At 45.9% G+C, this 24,647-nt stretch overlaps 1 protein-coding gene across 1 annotated transcript in view; it reads left to right on the plus strand.

The window, feature by feature from the left end:
* Positions 1-2,818: 2,818 nt before the first annotated feature.
* The window catches only part of CENPM (centromere protein M), a 370,895-nt gene continuing 349,066 nt past the window's right edge, over positions 2,819-24,647 (plus strand). The window contains exon 1 of the mRNA XM_044301494.1: positions 2,819-2,937. Coding sequence (XP_044157429.1) covers positions 2,869-2,937 — 69 coding nt within the window. The 5' untranslated portion in view covers positions 2,819-2,868. The remainder of the gene's footprint in view (positions 2,938-24,647) is intronic.

The raw sequence follows: 24,647 nt of genomic DNA on the forward strand, positions 1-24,647 counted from the left end.
GTACATGAAATCCCTCTATAGAGGAGGAGTTGTTAAGCCCCTCAAAGAGTGGCACCAAGGGACTGTAGGTTCAGAGTGGATCATCCCCAAAGAAGGGACCTTTGAGGTCTGGATTGGGAAAAAGTTAGTCCGTAAATTCCCCACTAGACTCCAAAGCCATGGTTCCCTCCAGAAAGCAGAACTGTGGCTGCACGAATCCATCGATCTCCAGCAACAAGGCATTCAAAAGCCCCAGACAGTGCGAACTAACACTGTCATGTACTCCCATCCCACTAAGACTGCAGAGTCCAAGAGAAGCGCTTTTCTTTTTCTCTTTCTCTATCTCTCTCATCCCTCCGTCATCTCTCCATCTAACCTTGAGACGATGCACCATGCTAATCCAGCTTCTCTTTGTCCTGGTTTTAAGGCCGATGAAAAGGGGGGAAAGTGGTGCAGAAATCAACGATCTTCAAACTTTCTAACCTCTCAAATGTCAATCAATCACAACTGCCTTTTCCTTGCCTGGTACTTGGGTCAGATTTTTGCAAAGTAGGTAAAAATCACGGCCGATCCATGGCCTGAATGTTCCGCTGTAACCCTTTTATTCCATCAGGTATGCCTCCAGGCAGCCCCACGGGTTATCACCCGATGTCCACCACCAGGTTCGGGAATTGCTCCCGGACCCAGACTCAATAACCAGTGTTCATTCTAGCCAACCAGGTGATTGGGTCGTGCTAAAGAAACATCCGAGGACGGGACTAGAGCCGAGATATCTTGGGCCATTCCAGGTGATGCTGATGACGCCAACCTCTTTGAAGTTCGAGGGACGAGACAACTGGATCCACACCGGTCACTGCAAGAAGCTGCTCAACTAAGTCAAAGAATGCAGAGTATCACTTTTGTTTGTTACAAGGAGGCATTTGTTGATAGACAATATTAATATTAGCTCTGGCTCCTGCTCCTCGCTTGTTAATCCTGTATGGGTGTCCGGGCAGCTAGGCGACCCGTAGATTTGGGATCCTCCAGTTGTGAGGAAGGTATATGGTTATGCCAGGCTAGCAGACACCATTGACAAGGGTCAGGCCCATACTGACAGGAGCAGGGCAGGGGCAGTTTTTAAAACTTTGGGAGGTCTTGGGGCTCACTGGTTTTCCATTGGATCCGGGCGAAAGGAAATAGGACATATACTTATGTTTTTTGTCTCCATTCCTTCTATACGCCGGAGTGAGATGTTCCTGATGTCTAATCAACTGATATACCGAAGCCCGAACAGACAACAGAGGGTTGTAGTCAATGGAGAACATTCAAAACAAGGTCATGTTACCAGTGGGATTCCACAGGGATCTGTACTGGGACCAATTTTGTTTAATATCTTCATAAGTGATATTGCAAAAGGCCTCGATGGTAAGGTTTGTCTTTTTGCTGATGACACAAAGATATGTAACAGGGTTGATGTTCCTGGAGGGAAACGCCAAATGGAAAAGGATTTAGGAAAACTAGAAGAATGGTCAGAACTCTGGCAACTGAAATTTAATGTGGATAAGTGCAAGATAATGCACCTGGGGCGTAAAAACCCAAGGGCAGAATATAGAATATTTGACACAGTCCTGACCTCAGTATCTGAGGAAAGGGATTTAGGAGTAATTATTTCAGAAGACTTAAAGGTGGGAAGACAATGTAATAAAGCAGCACGAAATGCCAGCAGAATGCTTGGACGTATAGGGAGAGGTATAAGCAGTAGAAAGAGTGAAATGCTTATGCCGCTGTACAGATCACTGGTGAGACCTCACTTGGAGTATTGTGCGCAGTACTGGAGGCCATATCTCCAGAAGGATATAGATACTCTAGAGAGAGTTCAGAGAAGAGCTACTAAACTAGTACATGGATTGCAGGATAAAACTTACCAGGAAAGGTTAAAAGACCTTAATATGTATAGCTTGGAAGAAAGAAGAGACAGAGGGGATATAATAGAAACTTTTAAATACATAAAGGGAATCAACTCGGTAAAGGAGGAGAGAATATTTAAAAGAAGAAAAACTACCACAAGAGGACACAGTTTAAAATTAGAGGGGCAAAGGTTTAAAAGTAATATAAGGAAGTATTACTTTACTGAGAGAGTAGTGGATGCATGGAATAGCCTTCCTGCAGAAGTGGTAGCTGCAAATACAGTGAAGGAGTTTAAGAATGCATGGGATAGGCATAAGGCTGTCCTTCATATAAGATAGGGCCAGGGGCTATCCATAGTATTCAGTATATTGGGCAGACTAGATGGGCCAAATGGTTCTTATCTGCCGACACATTCTATGTTTCTATGTTCTAGCCTTGTCTTGGGCCAGCCCCTTTTACACCTTTTGTTTTAGTCAATAAAGGACGCACTGAGCAAGGAGGAGGGGGGAGATGCACAGGAGAATTGAATCAAGATGGTAGCATTTGGGTGGTTCTCTGGCTGTAGCTGATGGAAGATGGACTTGCCTTTTTCCTTGCACAACTTTGATGCGAGCTGATTACAACTATTAATATTTTTACCACAAGAGGAATCAGCCGGATCAATTTGCCCTTACTAGAGTGGTTCGAGTTCGGGGTTTTATGTAATGGATTCCGGTGTGCCGCACTCAGTGGGTTCCCTTCTGCTGGCCATACACTTGTATTATGATGCATGCAAAACGGAATTCCTCTAAAGCATTATTCCTTGAGAACAGTATCCATTACTGCCAAAGGGGAAGTTCGCTCAACTCCTGCCCTGAGTTGGAGCAAAAAAAGTGTAATAGGACACAGCCTGCTACTAATTCACGTACTAGACTAGAAACAACCCGGAAGTAGAGCTGGACTGCTCACGTGACTTCTGCCTGTCACATGACCTCAACCTCACTGGCTTAGTCTTTGAGTAATATGGCGCGTAATGCTTCTGTACTCAAGCCTTTCGATAAGATGCCTGTGTTGAACGCCGCCTCTCTCCTGGTAAGTCGCCGTCCACCTCGCTTCTTTAGCTATGGAGCTAGCATCTATTGCATAGATTCTTTGATGTGCGAGTTCCGGGGGCTGCTGCTCGTCGCCTCAGGAAGCCGCTGGGGAAGGGGAAGCATTACACGCTAGCCGCTCACATGGACGGGCGCCGCCGCACTCTATGAAAGATGTGGGACTTTATAGGGCACCCCATCTGTGAGTGTTTTGGGATATGATAAATAACTCCACAAGAATTGTTGTGAGCATAGTATTACATATCCAGCCGATTCCCCTGCGATCTGGACTGTACATAGAACACATTGTCCTGCACATGCGTTTATCTATACATTTTGGGGCTTGGCATTCACCTTATTCCTTATTTTTACTGTATATGTTTTCTTTTTAAAATAAACTTTATTAAATATGTTCTCCTAATGAGAAGTACTTATGGTCTCTCTGCAGGATTGTTAGGTGTCATCTAGGCCCCCACACTCTGAATGGAGCACTCTCCACTGCAGCCATTATTTATTGGGGCTGAGCGAGCACTTTCTTTGTGTGCTGCTGACTTTCTATGAAGTCATATTTTCAGATGAAAATTATGGCTCTGATTCATGATTGGTGTCTCTTGCACATTCTTGATGGGGTGATGCCCTAATGAAATGGATTTGCAATTTTCTACGTGAAAAACAGGCAAAGGGAGAATAATTTCCCCCTGTCTTTCAATCCTGTTATGTCCTGTGTGACTAGGTCCCACATGAACTGGATGTAAAATACACTGGAAATGTCTGCTGTGGATCCACACCAAATCGTAGCAAAAAACCCACATGAATTACTTGCGTTTTTTGCCATAGATTTCATGCCCTGCATTCATAAATGGTGAAATCCAGGATGAAGATCTGCAGAATGAAATGATATGCAGCAGATTTCCAATCCATTTTATACTGCTGGATTTCTTTCTTTTTCTCAGCGTATGGGTGAGATGTTCTGCCATATGTATATATTGATCAATATCTGATCGGCGTAGACCCCACACCCCCTACATTAGTTTGTTTGTCGAGGAGGCGGTGCTCCATGCGAGCGCTGCTTCCTAGTCGTTACATTGCCTGTCATGTCCTGTGGAGCGGCGGCGTAGTGTAATTACAAGTACTCGCTCTGTTCAAGTGAATGGTACTTTTCATTACACTGCACCACCGATAAACCGGAAGAGAGCCTCCACAGCTGATGGTTGCGGCTAGGGATGAGCGAACTTCTGTTTAAGTTCAGCGTACAAGGTTCGGGTTATCTAAGAGTTCCGTTATGGATTCCACAGAAGCAGAACCTATAACGGAATTCTTAGATATCCCGAAGCTTGTACGCTGAACTTAAAAACAGTAGCTCACTCAACACTAGTCGCGGCCTAGCTTAATGCAGTTGTAAGAGGTAGGGATGAGAGAATCGACTTCAGATAGAACAGTTTTATGCGAATCGACTACGGATGTTTTAATACTGTACGGAGCAGGAGTATTAGATTATATTGGCTCATATGAGCTGAAGTTATTGCTACGCAAAGTCTCGCGAAACTTCGCTCAATTACTTCATAAATTAATTTGTGGAACCGAACCTGAGGTCGGTAAATTGATTTTTTTACAGTACAAATTAAATTATGAAGTTATTATCCGAAGTCTCGCTCATCTGAGCCAATACATTCTATACTGTACGGAGCTCCTGTTTCATCCGATTTTGATTCGCTCATCTCTAGTAAGAGGCTAGTGACACCTGTAGGAAAAAGAAGGCACGGGCACCAGCCAGTGATGGTTCTGAAAGATCCTTTGTTACTCCGATAATATAACGCAATTTGAGGACGGATCCCCTTCTTCACATACACTGGGACATAATACAGACGCTGTGCTTTATATACATATAAGTGTGATACATTGGCAGGAATACCAACCCCCCAGAAGGCAGAGAAGTTTAAAAAAATAAATAAAAAATTCCTAAAAAAGCTGCAAGTGGATAAAGTGGCTCATTTATTAAAGTCTGATTTAAGCGAAAAATATTTAGATAATACTAGCAGAACATAAATGTTCAATATGTAATGAACAGGGTTAGTTACAACTTTCCCACAAATTTGTCTGCCAAACAACACCATTTTACTGCAAAACCACAAGGGAGGAAGTAGAATGCTCAAATGATCCTTGGAGAAAGTTGGGGGCTTGAAAAGCAGCCTCATCAGCCAATCTGGGGTAGCAGCACGCAGGGAGATGCCTTTGCAGGACAAGCAGACTTCATTCTGTATTGAGCTATTGATGAGTGTAATTTCACTATTTCACTCTCCCTTGACATACCGACTATTCAGGGGAGGAAAAGACAGCGGGTTTGGGCACTTTAACTCCTTAAGGACGCAGCCTTATTGCACCTTAAAGAGGACCTTTCATCAGAATTAAACTTCTAAAGTAACTATGCAGGCATGTAGAGCGGTGCCCAGGGACCCCCCTGCACTTACTGGTATACCTGGGCACCGCTCCGTTGTCCGGTAATTGCCTCCGGTATCTCCTTCTCCCATGCTGCAGCGCTGGCCAATCACAGCGCTCGGCTCTCTCTCAGGCTATGAGCTGAGCGCTGTGATTGGCCAGCGCTGCAGCATGGGAGAATGAGCGGCGCCCAGGTATACCAGTAAGTGCAGCGGGGTCCCTGGGCGCCGCTCTACATGCCTGCATAGTTACTTTAGAAGTTTAATTCTGATGAAAGGTCCTCTTTAAGGACCAGGCCCTTTTTTACAAATCTGACCAGTGTCACTTTAAGTGGTGATAACTAGGGATCGACCGATTATCGGATTTACCGATATTATCGGCCGATATTCAGGATTTTGAACACTATCGGTATCGGCATCTATTTTGCCGATATTCCGATAGTGTATGGGGAACACAGATCGCACTGCTGACAGCGCTCTCCGTGTTCCCCTTAGCAGCACAGGGGAGAAGGAGCAGTGTCTCCTCCCCCTGTGCTGCTCCTGCCGCTGCCGCCAATGTAAAGACAGGGGACAGGAGGAGGGGAGGAGCTATGGCCACTGCTCCACCAATGAAGATTAATCTATCATTCATTCATATACAGGAGGCGGGAGCTGCAGAATCACATAGCCGGCCCCCGGCCTCTATGAGCTGTAGCTGCGATCTGCGGTAGTTAACTCCTCAGGTGCCGCGGATCGCAGCTACTGCTCATAGAGGTCGGGAGCCGGCTATGTGATCCTGCAGCCAGCTCCCGCCTCCTGTATATGAATAAATGTGAGATTAAGCTTCATTGGTGGCGCAGTGCGCCCCCCCCCCCCCCAAGCCCCCCAGTATCAGACATTGGTGGCGCAGTGCGCCCCCCCCCCCAGTGGTGGCGCATAGGGCCCCCCCCACCCCAGTCGCAGTGCGCCCCTCCACAGGATCCCCTCTCCCTTGCTCCTCCGATCGGAGCCCCAGCAGTGTAATGCTGGGGCTCCGATCGGTTACCATGGCAGCCAGGACGCTATTGAAGCACTGGCTGCCATGATAAGCTCCATGCTGCTGTGTGCACAAAGCACACAGCAGCAGGGACAGCGTGAGCTCCTATTCACCCTGATAGATCTCTATCAGGGTGAATAGGACAAGGGTTCTAGTCCCTAAGGGGGCTAAAAGTTAGTTAAAAAAAAAAAAAGTTACAAAAAAAATAATAAAAACACCAAAATATTAAATATAAATGAAAAAAGATTTAAAAAAAAAACATACACATTAACAATAAACATTAATTTTCAGCAGATTTGTGGTAATTTTTATTTTTTTTTTCAAAAATGAAAATTCCCAGAATATCGGTATAAATTATCGGCTATCGGCCTGAAAGTTCACAAATTATCGGTATCGGCCCTAAAAAAATCAATATCGGTCGATCCCTAGTGATAACTTTAAAACGCTTTTACTTATCCACGCCATTCTGAGTTTTTTTCGTCACATATTTTACTTCATGAAAGTGGTAAAATGAAGTAAAAAAAATTCTTTATTTATAAAAAAGACAAAATTTGGAAAAAATTGCAAATTTCTTTTTTTTTAACTACTTAATCTTTATTGTTTTTTTACAAATGTAATACATTCGACAGTCTAATTTGCTTTACAATGAGCAACAGCATATCCAAAATTATACATAGATATAATATTCCCGCCCGCCCCACTGCTTGTTCAGAAGAGAAAGATATGGAAAAAAAAATATTTATTTTTTTATTCGCCCTCACCCTCCCATCTCAAGTCATTTTTAGCCATTTCTGCCAGAGCCCATCAAGTCTAGCTTTTTTTTATTTTTTTTCCCCCTAGATACCAAATTAAATTTCCCTCAGGCAAACGAGACTCCCACTCTTTAACCGCCGGGACCACGCTATCTCCCAATGTGCTATGATACATCTCCTGGCTTGGAATAAAAGTTTGGATGCTATCTCTCGATACTTAGCGGACTATATCTCATCCATCCTCCTCAATATGCAAGTTCCAAATTCCCAAGGAACTCTAAACCCATGATATTCTTGTATTCTTTCGTGCACCTTCTGCCAAAATTCTCTGATCTTCGTGCATGTCCAAAGTATATGCACGTCGTCCACTCCTAATTGCCCATTTTTTTGCAGCTAAATGCCTTGGTTTTATAATATTTCATCAGCTTTTTAGGGGAGTAATATAGCAGATATATTATATTAAATTGAGTAATCCAATGGGAGAAATTATTTGAGACCCAATTTTTGGCCCTTATCACCTTCTCCCAAAGTTCCTCCCTGTGAGGCTCCAGAACATCCTGCCATTTTATACATTAGGCAGTTAACTTGCACTTTTTTTTATTTTTGGTATAACAGACTTTCATATATCTTGGACACCAATTTCTTTCCTATTGTTAATTTAGAAATATTGGCTGGGGGGTGGGAGGGTGGGTATCAATTTGTGTCCCCCTACCTAATGACACTTGTAGAGCTTGTTTCAGTTGTAAGTAAAAGAGACTCAAGTCCCTATTCCCAAACCCGTCTTCATTTTTAAGATCTGAGTATGTGACTATGCCTCCCTCCTTCCATACCTGTCCCAGTCTGAAGATGCTGTATTTCCACCACATTTTCTGTTCAATTGACGTCAATTCTGTGAGAAGTATGTTATCCCACAGTAAGGTGTCTGTGTGTAATCTAGTCTGGGGCCACAGTTCTCTTGTTTCTTTATAGATTTTAGTCCATAGCCCAAATAGCGGTATTTTACTAATTTGCTGCTGTGACAAAATGTTGGCTTCCACCAATTTTTTTAAATTAATACCTGCCACCATGTTCGTATATCTTTGTTAATTACTCCATATTATCATATTTCTAATGTGGCCAGAAAGGAAATATAGTACCCTATCCGGGGCTGATAATCCACCCTCCTTCTCCCGAATTTGCAATATTTGTGCTCTTATTCGCGGTTTTTTTTCCACGCCATATTAAATCCGCCAGTAAGGCTACTTTCACACTAGCGTTCTGAACGGATCCGCTCATATAATGCAGACGGTGGCTCCTTTCAGAACAGATCCGTCTGCATTATATTGTATAAAATTTTCTAAGTGTGAAAGTAGCCTGAGTGGATCCGTCCAGACTTTTACATTGAAAGTCAATGGGGGACGGATCCGTTTGAAGATTGAGCCATAGTGTGTCATCTTCAAACTGATCCGTCCCCATAGACTTACATTGTAAGTCTGGATGGATCCGCACGCCTCCGCACGTCCAGGCGGACACCCGAACGCTGCAAGCAGCGTTCAGGTGTCCGCCTGCTGAGCGGAGGCTGAACGCCGCCAGACTGATGCATTCTGAGCGGATCCGCATCCACTCAGAATGCATTAGGGCTGGACGGAAGCGTTCGGGTCCGCTTGTGAGCCCCTTGAAACGGAGCTCACAAGTGGACAGCCGAACGCTAGTGTGAAAGTAGCCTAAGGAAGTTTATTTTTTTTAAAAACCTTTTTAGGAATTATTACCGGCGCATTCCATAAGATATAATTCATGGAGGGTAGAATACACATTTTCACTAGTGAAATTCAGCCTGCCATTGAAACATATTGTTTTTTCCGTACTTCTACTTTCTTCCTAATTTCTTGTATTTTAGGTATTACATTTAACTGGACATAGTCTTTAGGATTAGGCGTTATTTGAATCCCTAGATATTTTACGGGTTCATATATTCTCTTGATTTCCAGTTGACCCGGTATTAACCCATTCAGGAGATCAATCGGGATGCATGCCGACCTAGACCAATTTATATTGAGTCCAGCATATTCGCTGTACTCTTCAAAAATCTCAAATCTCCTGGTAAGTGATCCATGGGAGCCCACAAACGGCATAATATCGTCTGCATACAAAGCAATTTTTCCATAGCATCATCACGACGGCATACGAGGAGATTGACCCCTGACCTCTGTAGGGGCAGGAACAGAGAAAGGTTAAATACCCACCTCCCAACACCAGTGTTTCCTGTCCCTACAGAGGACAAGGCAGAGAAAGGTCTCCTTGTATGCAGGGAGATGAAGCTAAGCGTTTTGTTTTTACCATAGAAAGTCGCTGGCATCCTGCATGGTGACCCCCCTGTCCTCCCGCGGTCCCAGTACTAACGCTGGGCAGGGGGTGTGGGGTATATTCTCGTTCCGGTTGATCCGGGGCCTGATCCCTCTGCGTCGACTCCCTCCTGGCCTACCGAGGCTTCAGCAGGGTTGCGCGCCCGCGTCGCATAGTTTTGACGTCACTTCCGGCGCTACGGAAGTGACGTAGGCGGCGTCCAGCCCGGCTTAAGACCGAGGCCTGGACACTCAGTAGATGCTCCTGAGGAATCGGGGAACCCTCACCTATTCCGGCTGAAGAGGAAGAAAATCATCCGGCCACAATGTCTGGGCCAGAGCGATCCCCTAGAACAGTGGTCCCCAACCTTTTTTGCACCAAGGACCAGTTTTATGTAAGACAATTTTTCCAGGGACCGGGTGGCGTGGGGGGGGGGGGGGGGGGGCTTAGGGGGTGGGCGGGGTTTATGGGGGTGCTGGTCGGCGCTGACTGATTCACGCGCACGACAAAACACAAGGTGCATATTAAGATGTTGCATGGGGTTAACGTGTGAGTATTTTTTTATTTTTACTTTTTGCAAAGTATCAATTGCCCATTATGTGAGGAGGTACTTGATGGGGTCACTTGCTATTAATGTGAAGCAAATAGAAGTCTAAATTGATAAAGCCTTGTGCCGCATATTAATAGTAACACCAGCAAGTGCTTCCTGACATAATGGACATTGAGCAGCATGGGGTTAATGTGTAGGCTGGTGTTAGGTACTACAGTATGATAAGGTTACTGGCTATTAATGTGAGGCACATGGAGTCTAAATTGATGAAACCATGCGCCACATATTAATAGCAACCTCGTCAAGTACCCCGCTTAACATAATGGACAACATGGGGTTAATGGCATCAGGTACATGCTGTTAATATGAGGCACATTGTTTTATCAATTTGGACCTGCATGTGCCTCATATTAATGGTTAACCCAATGTTGCCCATTATTTGATGATGTGCTTGGGGGCCACATACTTTTAATCTGAGGTACATGGGGGTACTAATGTAATAGCACCATGTACCTCAGATTAATAATAGGTGACCCCATCTGTGGGACAGTGTGTGGTTACCTGCGCTTTCCAGATCACTAATGGCTGGGGACTGGTCTGAGAACACAAGACTCAGGAGGAGGAGGAGGGTGCCGCTGCTGCCGTTCGCCGAGCACACTAGCTGAGACGGTGCAGCGGTAAACCCTCCCCTGTCCCTCCTCCTACTTTAATATTAGAGACATATTCATTGGTGGCAGTGGTGCGGCGCCTCAGAGCCCGCTCATTGTATTGGGCTCTGCAGCGGCCGCGTCATGGGAGGGAGGGATTCCCTCTCTCCGTCCGTCCGTCCCTCCCTCCGTCTCCACTGATGTTGGCAACATGTACGCGTCGGCCGCGCATGCGCCTGGCGCCTGCGCTCCTCTCTCCTCTGCGGCCCGGCAACATATCTCCCAGGGCCCGGTCCTGGGCCGCGGCCCGGCGGTTGGGGACCGCTGCCCTAGAAAGCCGAACAGACACTGCCACCATCCGTGAGTCCCCAGAATACCTCCAGGGGTATTGTTGCTTGGTCAGGGAGTCTACTGATCCCCCTCTCCTGCAGTGAGAAAAAGGGGGGGGGGGAGAGTTTGTTCCCCCTGTCTAAATATACTATGGGTCTTCTCTCCTTCCTTAGGGAGGTCCCTTCGCCCCCCCCCCTTTTTGTGGAGCAAATCTTTCATGTGGAGTTCTCCTCAGCTCTGCCCCCCCTTTATTTTTTTGCCATTCCTTCTGATCATTCCCTTATAGCTACCTTCTCCTCCTTTTAGGCGTCTAAAGAAACTCCAAAAAAAGATCAATAGATGTATCTCCTGTAGTGGCAAACTTCACTGACAATTATCCCAAGAAGCTGTGCAAAAATTGTATATCAAATATTGTACGTGACTAAGCACCCTCTCTGAAGGAAGAACTAAAATCTATAATACAGGAGGAAAGTTGTTCATCTCCAGCCCACCTGTCTGCTAATCCCCCCCCCCCCCCCCGCCCCGACTTACCGCAACCCAAGAGAAAGTGTGTTGATCACCTTCCCCTTCTGACTCTGAAGCCATAGTGGACGAGAGCGTCCACTCAGCCAGGTCATGGGAAGAGAGGGAAAGAGTCTCTGATTCGGACTCGGTAGATAGTGGTCGTAGATACTATTTTCCTTTGGAAGATATGTCCGACCTATTAAGAGCGGTCAGATCCACAATGGGGGTGGAGGAAGTACAACGTACCCATTCTGTACAGGAAGAGATGTTTGGGGGGATTGAGAGTTAAAAAAACACGTGTGTTTCCCATAAACGAAAGTATTAAAGATATGGTTCTAGAAGAATGGGCAGACCCTGAAAGACGTCTGGGAGTCTCTGCTTCATTTAAAAATAGATTACTATTTGATCTAGAGGAGTCCAAGATTTTCAATGAGATCCCCAAGATTGATGTTCAGGTTGCTAAAGTGAACAAAAAGACATCCCTTCCATTTGAGGATGCCTCCCAACTCAAAGATTCTATGGATCGCAAAGCCGACAGCCTCCTCAGGAAGGTCTGGGAGGCTGCCATGTTTAATATTAAAACTAACATTGCGGCTACCTCAGTCACTAGATCCATGTTTCTCTGGCTGGGAGAATTAGAAGACCATATAAAAAATAAAACATCTAGAGAAGAAATCCTCAATTCCCTCCCTTCTGTCACCCCACTAAACTTTTCTTTTTTTTGGGCTTCTCATAATCCCTATACAGCGATATATGAATACATAATGTTGTTAGTCATTTTCGTTCAGTAGATCATGAATAAAACGTACTTTTATAATATGTAAATCACCGTGGACAAAAAGAAAAGGTTTCCGGAAGATCGTCCCTTCAGGCGCCGATTTCCCTTTTGCTCTTCCTCGGGTCAAAAGAAAAGCTACAGGGGGGAAAGGGAAGTCGGGGCGCTGGCGTTATCCCAAAGGGGGGGAAGAGGAAGTGGTCAATCCTCCTCCCACCAGAAATTATCCGACAAGCAATGACGCCGGAGTGGGGGGGAAGGCTCTCTCAAAATTCCTGGAGACATGAGAATCTATTTCCCAAAATCCCTGGGTCTCCAAAATAGTCGGTACAGGCTATCAAATAGTGGTCTTCAAAACCCCCAAACAAATTTTCACTGACACAATTTCAACCCAACCTTTGACAGGGAATCCAGAATCTTCATCAGCTGAATGTAATCTCCGCTGTTCGACCTCCAGAAAGAGGCCGGGGTTACTATTCAACATTATTCCTAATCAAGAAAAAAGAAGGTACATTCCGAACAATCATAAACCTGAAGCCCTTAAACAAATTTTATTCTTTACCGAAAATTCAGGCTGGAAACCCTTGCGTCTACGATACCACTTTTAAGCAAAGACGTCTTCATGTGTACAATAGATCTGCGAGACGCTTATTACCATATTCCTATTCACGCCGATTCACAGAGTTTTCTCCGATTTGCAATCCAGGATGTAACAGGAAAAATTCATCACTATCAGTTCGAAGCCCGTCCCTTTGGGATCTCATCGGCCCCGAGAATCTTTACCAAGGTGGTGGTAGAGATGGTTGCCTTCGTCAGGAGAAAGGGACTTATGGTAATTCCCTACTTGGACGACTTTCTTCTGATCAGCAAAGATCTCAATCAGATCAACTCAAATATGAAATATTTTCTCTCCATCCTAAACAACCTCGGGTGGATTGTGAACGAAAACAAGTCCGTCCTCACTCCCTCGGAAAGTACGATTCCCCCCCCCAATGCAAGTAGTAACAAACGCAAGTCTGTCCGGCTGGGGTGCAAAGGTAGGGGATCATCTCTTTCAGGGCACTTGGCCACAATCGATCAGATCCCAGTTGTCAAATTTCAGTGAACTGAGAGCAGTTTGGGAGGCATTCAAGGCAGCAGAGGGAATACTATGTCGTCTTCATATAAAAGTGCTATCGGACAGCACTACTGCCATCGCTTATCTTTCTCATCAAGGGGGAACGTGGTTGTAACGGACCGTTTCAGCAGACAAGGGGTTAAAATCTGTTTAGGCTATATGCCCCTTTCTGAGAGACAGGCACAGCTACTGCAGAACACCAAACTCCCGAACTGGATACAAAATAGCACTCCAAACTGGAACCTCGCGAATAGCTGCTAGCAGACGAACAGGAAAAGCATACAATCGGCTTACACTCCTGGCAATCAGTCTCCAACAGCATACAGGGAATCCCCCAATAACGAGACAAGGCTCCGTGTTGAGGGTCAAGCAGTGGTCTGATGTGCTGGCACACCCAGCCTGGTTTTTATTACAGTTGTTGCAAATACAGGACAGATACAACACATCCCCACAATGCATCATGGTTTCCTCCTCTCTGTCCCGGAGACAACCGAAGAGCAATCCAATTATCTCTCAGGACAAAGGGAAGTCGCCAATACACATGTGAAGACAACAGGACAGACATCACCAGTTAAACACACAATGGGACAATAGAAACACACCCACACAAAATCCTCCCCTCTGCTGGTGATGATTATTGAACACACTGGCGAATATAATTATCAAAGGCAGAGAAATACAGTTTTATAAAACATATCACAGGAACCCCAAAACATGCAATAACCCCATAACCAGTATATCCTCGGAACCGGGGGATCTGGGTGAACCACATATCCAAAATTCACCCACATCCGTTCAGTAGTTTGGAAGATACAGTTTTATGCCAGTTACACCGAAAATATACAAGTTATACAGAAAATAGTCACTAATAAATGTGTCCCCTGTTTGGTCGTTTCAAACTACTGAATGATGTCTCTGTGCACCAAATACAGGCAAGATAGCGCCGTGTTGAAAAGTCAGAACAGTGTCTGTGAGTTAAAATGGCCGCTATCTATTGTTCTCACCATGTGCTTCATCCATTGTTCTCACCTTGGGAATAGTGAAATCCAAGCAAGTAAGGCGAATTATGCAATCCAGGGACAGAGGGCTCAGTCCCAAGTGCCTGAAGACCCAATAACTTAAGGGACCATAATCCCAGGGCAGGAGGCTGGCAAACAGCCCCCTCCAAAACACAGTGGCGAGGCTGGTTTCACCACAGCGGTCAACAACTCTTCAAACGCTGACAACGAAAAAAATGTCATGGGCAGAGGGGGAAGCGTATTTCCTCAGCTGCCACAGGATCGATCATACGGAATGGTCCCTAACCCCAGAGACATTCGGGTTAGTGGTAGAAAAGTGGGGGATGCCCGACGTGAATCTCTTTGCCACCAGGGTAAACTCAAAGGTGGAGACATTCTGTTCTTTAAACCCCAGGGACAGACCTCATGCCTTGGACGCCTTCGCCATCCATTGGCATTGGAAACTATGCTATGCCTTCCCTCCACTTCCCTTAATTCAGAAGGTAATCCAGAAAATTCGCCAGGACAAGGCCACGGTAATCGTGATTGCTCCCCTATGGCCGAAGAGAAGTTGGTTCACATCTCTCCAGAAATACTCCCTCCAGGATCCTTGGCCCCTTCCTATACGGGGTAGGGTTGGGCGATATACAGGTATCACGATATACCGCGGTATAAAAAAAATGGTGATATCGCTGTTTCCTAAATACCACGGTTATGTGCCATTAAAAAAGAAGCCAGTTCTTTTATTTGTACACCGGCAGCCTTGCCTTGCAACTTCAAAGCCTTGGTCCACTACTTAGGCAGGGGAGGAGAGAGGGGGCAGCTCAGGGCAACTCTGGGTACTATGCACCCTCCAGAAGCATGCTTTCCAGCTTACCCCCTGTTATTACCCTCTCTTCCCATCAGGCACGACATCAGGATTAATTATTCCCGCTCGCAGACCTTGAGGAATTTGTACTGCTATGCGCTCTTTCCACCAGCAAGCAGTAGCCGGTCCCCCCCCCCCCCCCCCGACTACACAGTCCGGCCCTGTCTTCTAGGTGCACCACCCGGTTCCCATACATATGCTTTAGGGCCGGTTTAATGGTAGCCTCGATGCCCCTCAGCTGTCACCCCCCACTTAGCCCCTCTTGTCTCCCCTTTATGTTGTATCTGGCTATTTACAAGCCAGGGCTCCATTCTTCTTCACTACATCATTTAGGTTTTCGCAGATTCTTTTCCTGAGTTCCCTATAAGTCTTCCCTATATAATCTTTTGGGCATGGGCATTGACAAATATAAATCACCCCTTTAGTCCTGAAATTGATGAAATCTCTTATGGTGAAAACTAGGGCTGCACGATATGGGAATTTTGTGCGTTTGCGATTAGGGCCCTAAAAATTGCGATAACGATATGCGATGCAATATCTTAAAGGAATTGTGCTAGAGGTCTATTTGCTTGGATTTTCCCAAGGAGGGCGCTGTTATATGGGGGAGCTGTGGAGGGCACTGTTATATGGGGGAGCTGTGGAGGGCGCTGTTATATGGGGGATGTGTGGGTGTGGAGGACACATAGGGCCATGAGGGGGGCCAGCTTAAGACATATAGCATCTTATGCTGGTCCTCCTCATGTGTCCTAAACTGGGCACATAACTGCCTTTTGCGTGTAAAGTGTTTTACTAGTGTGTGTGTGTGTGTGTGTGTGTGTGTGTGTGTGTGTGTGTGAGAAACAATCTCTCTCCTAACAGGTCCGGCCTCTGTACTCACTATGAATGCAATGCACTGCAGCGAGCGGCAGCGAGGTGGCCGGCGCGTGACTGACGTCACTTAGTAACGCTCCTCCCACTTCAGGAAGCAGGAGCGTTACTAAGTGACGTCACGCGCCGGCCGGCCACCTCGCTGCCGCTCGCTGCAGAGCATTGCATTCATAGTGAGTACAGAGGCCGGACCTGTTAGGAGAGAGATTTTCACCCACACACACACACACACACACTAGTAAAACACTTTACACTCAAAAGGCAGTTATGTGCCCAGGGCCCCTTTATATATAATCGCGGCATTTTCGGGTCGGCCATATCGCATTTGCCGATTATCGCGATTCGATTATTTTTTCAATTTATCGTGCAGCCCTAGTGAAAACCCTGCCAGTCGCCGAGCATGTAACTGTCTTACATGTGGAAATGGAGGCGCACACCTTGCATGCTCCACATCTACACATGCCTGTGGGTCTACGGTCCAGCTGATGGTGCCAAAGGTACATAGTGGCTACACACTAACCTGTCTCTCAGGCTTCTGCCTTTGCAGTTTGAGATACTTGGATAAAACGCGATGTTCTTACTCACTTCGGGATCCATTTTAAGGATTGGCCAGTACTTTTCTAGTATTTCTTTTACTTCTTTATTTGCAGTATCATGCAGTACCCAAGGCATACTGGAAAGCCTTCCTCAGAGTTGCGGTACATCATGTATGGCTCTCACCGCCGACACCTAGGCTAAATGCGCCGGGTTTAAATGCGCCTGTGACCCCCCCCCCCCCCCCCCTCATGTCGGCGATCGCAGCAAACCGCAGGTCAATTCAGACCTTTGGTTTGCTGCGTTTCCGGGTTATTCGGGTCTCTGGGAACCTGTAACCCGGAACAGGATGGTGATCGGTGGTGTGATTTTTACCCCACTTGCCATCCTGCGATCCTGAGAGGTGATGGTGAAATCACCTCTCAGGATCGCCTCTGATTGGTTGGTGGGCGGGCCAGCGGGAGATTCAAATGTTGCCAGTGCTCCTCTCCTCCTCCTTTTGTGTCCCAGAGCTGGAGGAGAGAGGAGCGCTGCCTGCACGTTGTCGATCTGTGCCCCAGCACCCCCCATCTGATTAGCTGGTACTTGGGGAAAGTATAGGGAAAGGTTGGGCTAGGCAGGGAAAATAATGGGAAAGTTAGTTTGAAAAAAACTTTTATTGCATCACTCTAAGTAGGGTGTCTGGGGTCCACAGCACAGTCTTTTTTGGGGTGCAGGATTTTTTAATTTTTTTTTTTTGTGTACGCTGACTGTCAACTTCGAACGGTTGATCAGCGGTTTAGAATTTATTATATTTTTTTTAATGTTAATCTTAGGGTGAGTTCGCGAACACCCGTGCCCCCCCCCCCCCCCCTACACACACACGCACACCAAATAAAGATTTACACGCACGCACATACACACTCAGACACACACTCCCCTATGTCCCGCCGGACGTACATACGCCCAGCTTGATGAGCCCCCAAGGCGGCGGAGATGCTGCCAGGCGGAGCAAGGGGACCGCCATGTTAGGGACCCTGTGGCCTACTCTAGTACGAGCAGCTCTGGGGCTCGTACTAGTTTTTCTGCCCACCGGTTAAATCCACCAGAGGCCCCTGCCGGTGAACTTGTCTGGTGTACCCCAGAACGATATGAGCCCCCGATTCCTGATTTTGTAGGCCAATCAGGAATCCAGATTTCCACAGTGGAGTTGACAGAATGACTTTTTTTTTTTTTTTTTTTTTTTTTCCAGTGACCCTCTGCTAAATCTGGTGGAGCAGACGAACCTGTACGCTGAACAGTTCGTTGCTTAACACCCGGGCTCCTTTTTGGCTAGGCCCGGTGGCTGGACGCCGGTCAGTGCAGCCGAGATGAGGACATTTTGGGGCCTCGTGCTGCATATGGGCCTGGTCATGAAACCCAGTGTCAGGCATTACTGGAGTGGGGATGTCCTCTACCAGACCCCACTTTACAGTACGGCCATGACACTCTCCCGTTTGAGGCCACCCGGAAATGTCTGCATTATTCAGATAATGCAGCATATCTCCCCCCCCCCCCCCCCCCCCAAGGTGATCCTGCCCATGATAGTCTGTATAAGATAAGTGGTCATCGATCACTTTGGGGCCAAATTTGTACAGGCCTATGTACCTGGAAGGGAGGTCACGTTTGAGTCTCTCATTGCGTTCAAGGGGAGACTCATTTTCCGCCAGTATGTTCCCTCAAAGCGGGCGAGGTATGGCATGAAGCTATACAAACTTTGTGAGAGTACCTCAGGGTACACTTACAAGTTTTGTGTATGCAAGGAGCGAGATTCCTGTATTCAACCCCCAGAATGTCCCCCCACTCTAGGTGTTAGCGGGAAACTTGTGTGGGACCTTATGCACCCACTGCTAGATAAGGGTTACCACCTTTTGCGTGGATAACTTTTATACTTGCATGGGGAGCTCTGAACACGAGGAGGCTTGGAGAATCTTGGGCTCTATCAAGGCCATCCGCATTGGGATGACAGTGACGTTTTCTGAGCAAGGTGTACAAGACCTTCAGCTCAGCATTTGCACCGCAGCCCCTGACGAAGCTAAGTGCGAAACCCGGGTCGGGCAATTTTATATGCATGTGAAAACTGCAAAATCTGTAATCCTGACCGGTTTTGAGTGGGCGGTCGGTGGCTCAAGGCGAGATCCGATTTATATGCTGGAGGTGGATAACAGGTTCATCGCATGTGTAGTATAGACTTGTGACAGCTGCCTCTGTATATGCGAAGCGAAGGAAATTGCTGCTGAAAATCGCATGTGGAGTATAGACTTTTGACAGCTGTCTTAGTATATGTGAATCACGGACTTGCGATCGCCACCTCTGTAGCAAATTACGAACTTGACTCTCTGCGTTTTATGGTTCTATACAATAACCACTTTCATACACTGCTTTAGTTATAGCGCGGTACCCGTACTTTGTTTTATCTCAATCCATATACAGGGAGTGCAGAATTATTAGGCAAGTTGTATTTTTGAGGATTAATTTTATTATTGAACAACCATGTTCTCAATGAACCCAAAAAACTCATTAATATCAAAGCTGAATATTTTTGGAAGTAGTTTTTAGTTTTAGCTATTTTAGGGGGATATCTGTGTGTGCAGGTGACTATTACTGTGCATAATTATTAGGCAACTTAACAAAAAACAAATATATACCCATTTCAATTATTTATTTTTACCAGTGAAACCAATATAACATCTCAACATTCACAAATATACATTTCTGACATTCAAAAACAAATCAGTGACCAATATAGCCACCTTTCTTTGCAAGGACACTCAAAAGCCTGCCATCCATGGATTCTGTCAGTGTTTTGATCTGTTCACCATCAACATTGCGTGCAGCAGCAACCACAGCCTCCCAGACCCTGTTCAGAGAGGTGTACTGTTTTCCCTCCTTGTAAATCTCACATTTGATGATGGACCACAGGTTCTCAATGGGGTTCAGATCAGGTGAACAAGGAGGCCATGTCATTAGATTTTCTTCTTTTATACCCTTTCTTGCCAGCCACGCTGTGGAGTACTTGGACGCGTGTGATGGAGCATTGTTCTGCATGAAAATCATGTTTTTCTTGAAGGATGCAGACTTCTTCCTGTACCACTGCTTGAAGAAGGTGTCTTCCAGAAACTGGCAGTAGGACTGGGAGTTGAGCTTGACTCCATCCTCAACCCGAAAAGGCCCCACAAGCTCATCTTTGATGATACTAGCCCAAACCAGTACTCCACCTCCACCTTGCTGGCGTCTGAGTCGGACTGGAGCTCTCTGCCCTTTACCAATCCAGCCATCTGGCCCATCCATCTGGCCCATCAAGACTCGCTCTCATTTCATCAGTCCATAAAACCTTAGAATAGGTTTTAGTCCATAAAACCTGAGATATTTCTTGGCCCAGTCTTGACGTTTCAGCTTGTGTGTCTTGTTCAGTGGTGGTCGTCTTTCAGCCTTTCTTACCTTGGCCATGTCTCTGAGTATTGCACACCTTGTGCTTTTGGGTACTCCAGTGATGTTGCAGCTCTGAAATATGGCCAAACTGGTGGCAAGTGGCATCTTGGCAGCTGCACACTTTTCTCAGTTCATGGGCAGTTATTTTGCGCCTTGGTTTTTCCACACGCTTCTTGCGACCCTGTTGACTATTTTGAATGAAACGCTTGATTGTTCGATGATCACGCTTCAGAAGCTTTGCAATTTTAAGAGTGCTGCATCCCTCTGCAAGATATCTCACTATTTTTGCCTTTTCTGAGCCTGTCAAGTCCTTCTTTTGACCCATTTTGCCAAAGGAAAGGAAGTTGCCTAATAATTATGCACACCTGATATAGGGTGTTGATGTCATTAGACCACACCCCTTCTCATTACAGAGATGCACATCACCTAATATGCTTAATTGGTAGTAGGCTTTCGAGCCTATACAGCTTGGAGTGAGACAACATGCATAAAGAGGATGATGTGGTCAAAATACAAATTTGCCTAATAATTCTGCACTCCCTGTAATGCCATGTACAAAAAAGTTGCGGTCTATTTGGTGCAGATTGCCATGTACAACTCTTTTGTGCTGTCCCGGAGCGCTGGCAACACAGGGACATTCCTTCAGTTCTATTAGGCAGTCCTCAAGGCCCTGAAAAGAGCAGGCCGGAGTGCCTCAGGAACTGTAGGCGCCCGGATTGTTCCTGGCCAACACTTTCCAGGTGTGGTCCCCCATACTGGAAAGAAGAAACAAACCGAAAAAAGGTGCAGAGTGTGTCACAGGAGGGGGATACGGAAGGACACCACTACTCAATGTGACACGTGCCCCGATTATCCGGGCCTCTGCATTATTGGTTGCTTCAGTACTTCCATGAAGTACTAAATTTATATCCCAATTTAGCCACTGACATCGGATAAAAAAAACTGGTTCTCAGACTTGTGACACCCCAAAAAATTGTAAAAACTAAAATAATTTATTTGGGTATTTCAGTGTCAATAATAATCTCCTCTATAAAAAATGCCCCATGACCCAACCCTCAAGATTAGCACAGTCCAAAAAAAAGGTGCACCTTACATAACAAAAAGTTTAGCAAGCGATCAAAAAGTCATATAGCCCCCAAAATAGTGCCAATAAAACCGTCCTCTCATCCCCCAAAAAATGAGCCCCCACATAAGATGCGTCTGTAAGAATCTCCTCTATAAAAATACCCCATGACCTAACCCCCCAGATTAACACTGTCAAATTATATTTTTTTTAAACTGCCTAAACCGCTATTTTTGGCACTTTTCCATTTCAATCCGTTTTTTCTGGTAACAAAGCAAGGGATAACAACCAAACAAAACTTTATTACCCTGATACTGCAGTTTCGTAAACTGCTGTATCAGTAAAAGGGAGGCCGCAAAAGGAAAGGACCGACATGGTTTCTGGAAGGCCGATTTTGATGTCCTTTTTTATTGACGCCATGTCCCATTTGAAGCCCCTGTGATGCCCCCCTAGAGTAAAAACTCCCTAAAAGTGACCCCATCTAAGAAACTACACCTCTCAAGCTATTCAAAACTGATTTTGCAAACTTTATTAAGGCTCCTTTCACACTAGCGTTCGCTGGTCTGTTCGTGAGCTCCGTTTGAAGGAGCTCACGAGCGGACCCGAACGCAGCCGTCCAGCCCTGATGCAGTCTGAATGGAGCGGATCCGCTCAGACTGCATCAGTCTGGCGGCGTTCAGCCTCCGCACGGACAGGCGGACAGCTGAACGCTGCTTGCAGCGTTCGGGTGTCCGCCTGGCCGTGCGGAGGCGTGCAGATCCGTGCGGATCCGTCCAGACTTACAATGTAAGTCAATGGGGACGGATCCGTTTGAAGATGCCACAATGTGGCTCAATCTTCAAGCGGATCCGTCCCCCATTGACTTTACATTGAAAGTCTGGACGGATCCGTCCGAGGCTATTTTCACACTTAGCTTTTTTTTTTGCCATTTTAATGCAGACGGATCCGTTCTGAACGGAGCCTCCGTCTGCATTATTATGCGCGGATCCGTTCAGAACGGATCCGCCCGAACGCTAGTGTGAAAGTAGCCTAACACTTTAGGTGGTCCTCAACAGTTAATGGCATATGGAGATCAAATTTCAAATTTTGGTAACCTTGCCTCACAAAAATGTAATATAGAGGAACCAAAAATCATATGTACCCTAAAAATAGTCCCCCAAAAAACTCCACCTTATCCTGTAGTTTCCAAAATGGGGTCACTTTGAGGGATTTTCTACTCCGGGGGGGGGGGGGGGGGGGTGGGTTGAAACAGGAAACGATGTAAATAAACAATAAACCGGTCCATAAAAATAAGCCCTCCAAAAACCACACGGCGCTCCGTTCCCTCACATATGACCACATATGGGGTGTTTCTGTAAACGGCAGAGTCGGGGCAATAAAGATAGTCTTTTTTGGCTGTTAGTCCTTGCTTTGTTAGTGGAAAAAATGGGTTAAAATGGAAAATTTGGCAACAAATTTAAATCTCAAATTTCATCCCCATTCGCCAATAACTCTTGTGCAACACCTAAAGGGTTGACAAAGTTTGAAAAATCAGTCTTGAATACCTTGAGGGGTTTAGTTTCTAGAATGGGGTCATTTTTGGGTGGTTTATATTATGTAACTAAGAGATCCACTTCAGATGCACTATGGTTGATTATATAACCATGCCTCGGCTATGGTAATCTATGCACAACCCAAATTGTGCACCGTGGCACGGACAGCTCACTCGCCCAGTATGGATGGCCTTGGACTAGATTTAATATTTGACTAATCCATTGATAAACATCTACCCTTAGGATCCGACATGAATCAAGAACCAGCTGTCATGGATATGAACCAGATGTCCAATTGTCGGCCCTTAGAGCACGAATCAAGGGACACTAGCTACCTGGGTGTGAGCAAGAGGAAGCTTGAGTGCATCTGTTCACATATGGCAGAGGGCTGAGAAACCGCAGACCACTACTGCCATGTAAACGCCATTCAAGCAGCCATCAAAAATTGTCTGCCCCAACTAATTGCTCGACGCGTTTTGCCATACTCTGGCTCGTCAGGAGCACAAGTTGTGGGTAAAGAGACAAACAGATCAGCTGCTACTAGCCTCTGTGACAGAGGCTGCAGCTATCGGCACCGAGTGGCCATACGCGGCCGCAAGGACACGCGCTATATTAGGAGGAGACTCCTCCCCTCATTCTGGATCAAGCCCCTGGAGCGGTGCCACCGCAGCAAACTACCCGCCCCCTCCTATGAGACGATCGCAGCTGAATGTCAACACATTCACACACTATTGTTAAAGGGCCAAGACGGCGGTTTAAAAGTAAAATGCAGCAGGACATTACAGACATTACAGGGACAGGGATCATTGTCAAATTCTCGTAAATTATGTTGTATACCTAATGGCCAGTGTAGTCTTTGTCACAAAACACAAGATATCTCTTACAGCATAAAAAAAAAAATATAATCATATATGTATTTTTTTTTTATTCCCTTCAAATAAATCTTTAAAAAAAATAAATGAAAAAATGTCCGCAATTGGGGTATCAGGCCCCTTGCGAATATCATTGAGAAGATCTGCTATTCTTCTGCGAAATTCCCTATCAGTACGTACGTGGATCAGATTTTGCACCCGTTTGCGGTGGCCCTATCCTTGTACGTACATGATTCCATGGATGTGATCAAAAATTGGAGGAGATCCACATTGGTGAAAATGTTATGCTTGCCAGTTTGGACGTGGAGGTCCTCTACAGCTCCATAACTCATGATAAGGGGTGTGGAGTTGTGGCCTCGTTTTTAAATCAGCGCGGTATCCATCTTTGGCAGCATAATGAGTTTGTCCTTGAACTTTTGAGTTTCATTCTTGAGCACAACATATTTATTTTTGACCATCGCCTGTACCATCAGCTCAGGGGTGTGGAGATGGGGAGCCCTTGTGCCCCCACTTTCGCCAACCTGTACCTGGGCTGGTGGGAACGGGAAGTTGTGTTCTCTGAGAATAACCATAAATGGGTTGACCACATCAATTTTTGGTTACGTTACCTTGACTATGTGCTAATCTTGTGGTCAGGAAGTGTAGCTGATTTCAACAGCTTTGTCGCAGACCTGAACAATAATACATTGGGATTGTTTTTTACCCTCAAAATTTTAGAATCGCAAATTGCGTTTCTTGACCTCACTATTTTCAGGGATGGTGATGGCAACATTGGCACGCGTCTTTTTCGTAGAAAGACAGCGACAAATAGTCTAAGGTGGGACAGTTGCCAAGAGGAATCCCTAAAGGACAATATCTGAGGGTAAGGCGCAATTGCTCCAGGATGTCTGATTTTAGGGCTGCATCTAATGATCTGTAGTCAAGATTCAGGAGTAGGGGATACCCACAACATGTGTTAGCCAAGGCTTATCAACACTCTTTGGCCCTGAATCGAGACACCTTATTGACACCAAAAGCAGAGCCTTCTGGCTCAGAGCAATTGCGTATCGTGGCCACTTATGATGAGGCACATGACACAGT

The sequence above is a fragment of the Bufo gargarizans genome, chromosome 7 (assembly GCF_014858855.1).
Source record: "Bufo gargarizans isolate SCDJY-AF-19 chromosome 7, ASM1485885v1, whole genome shotgun sequence".
In the NCBI taxonomy this organism is placed as follows: Eukaryota; Metazoa; Chordata; class Amphibia; order Anura; family Bufonidae; genus Bufo; species Bufo gargarizans.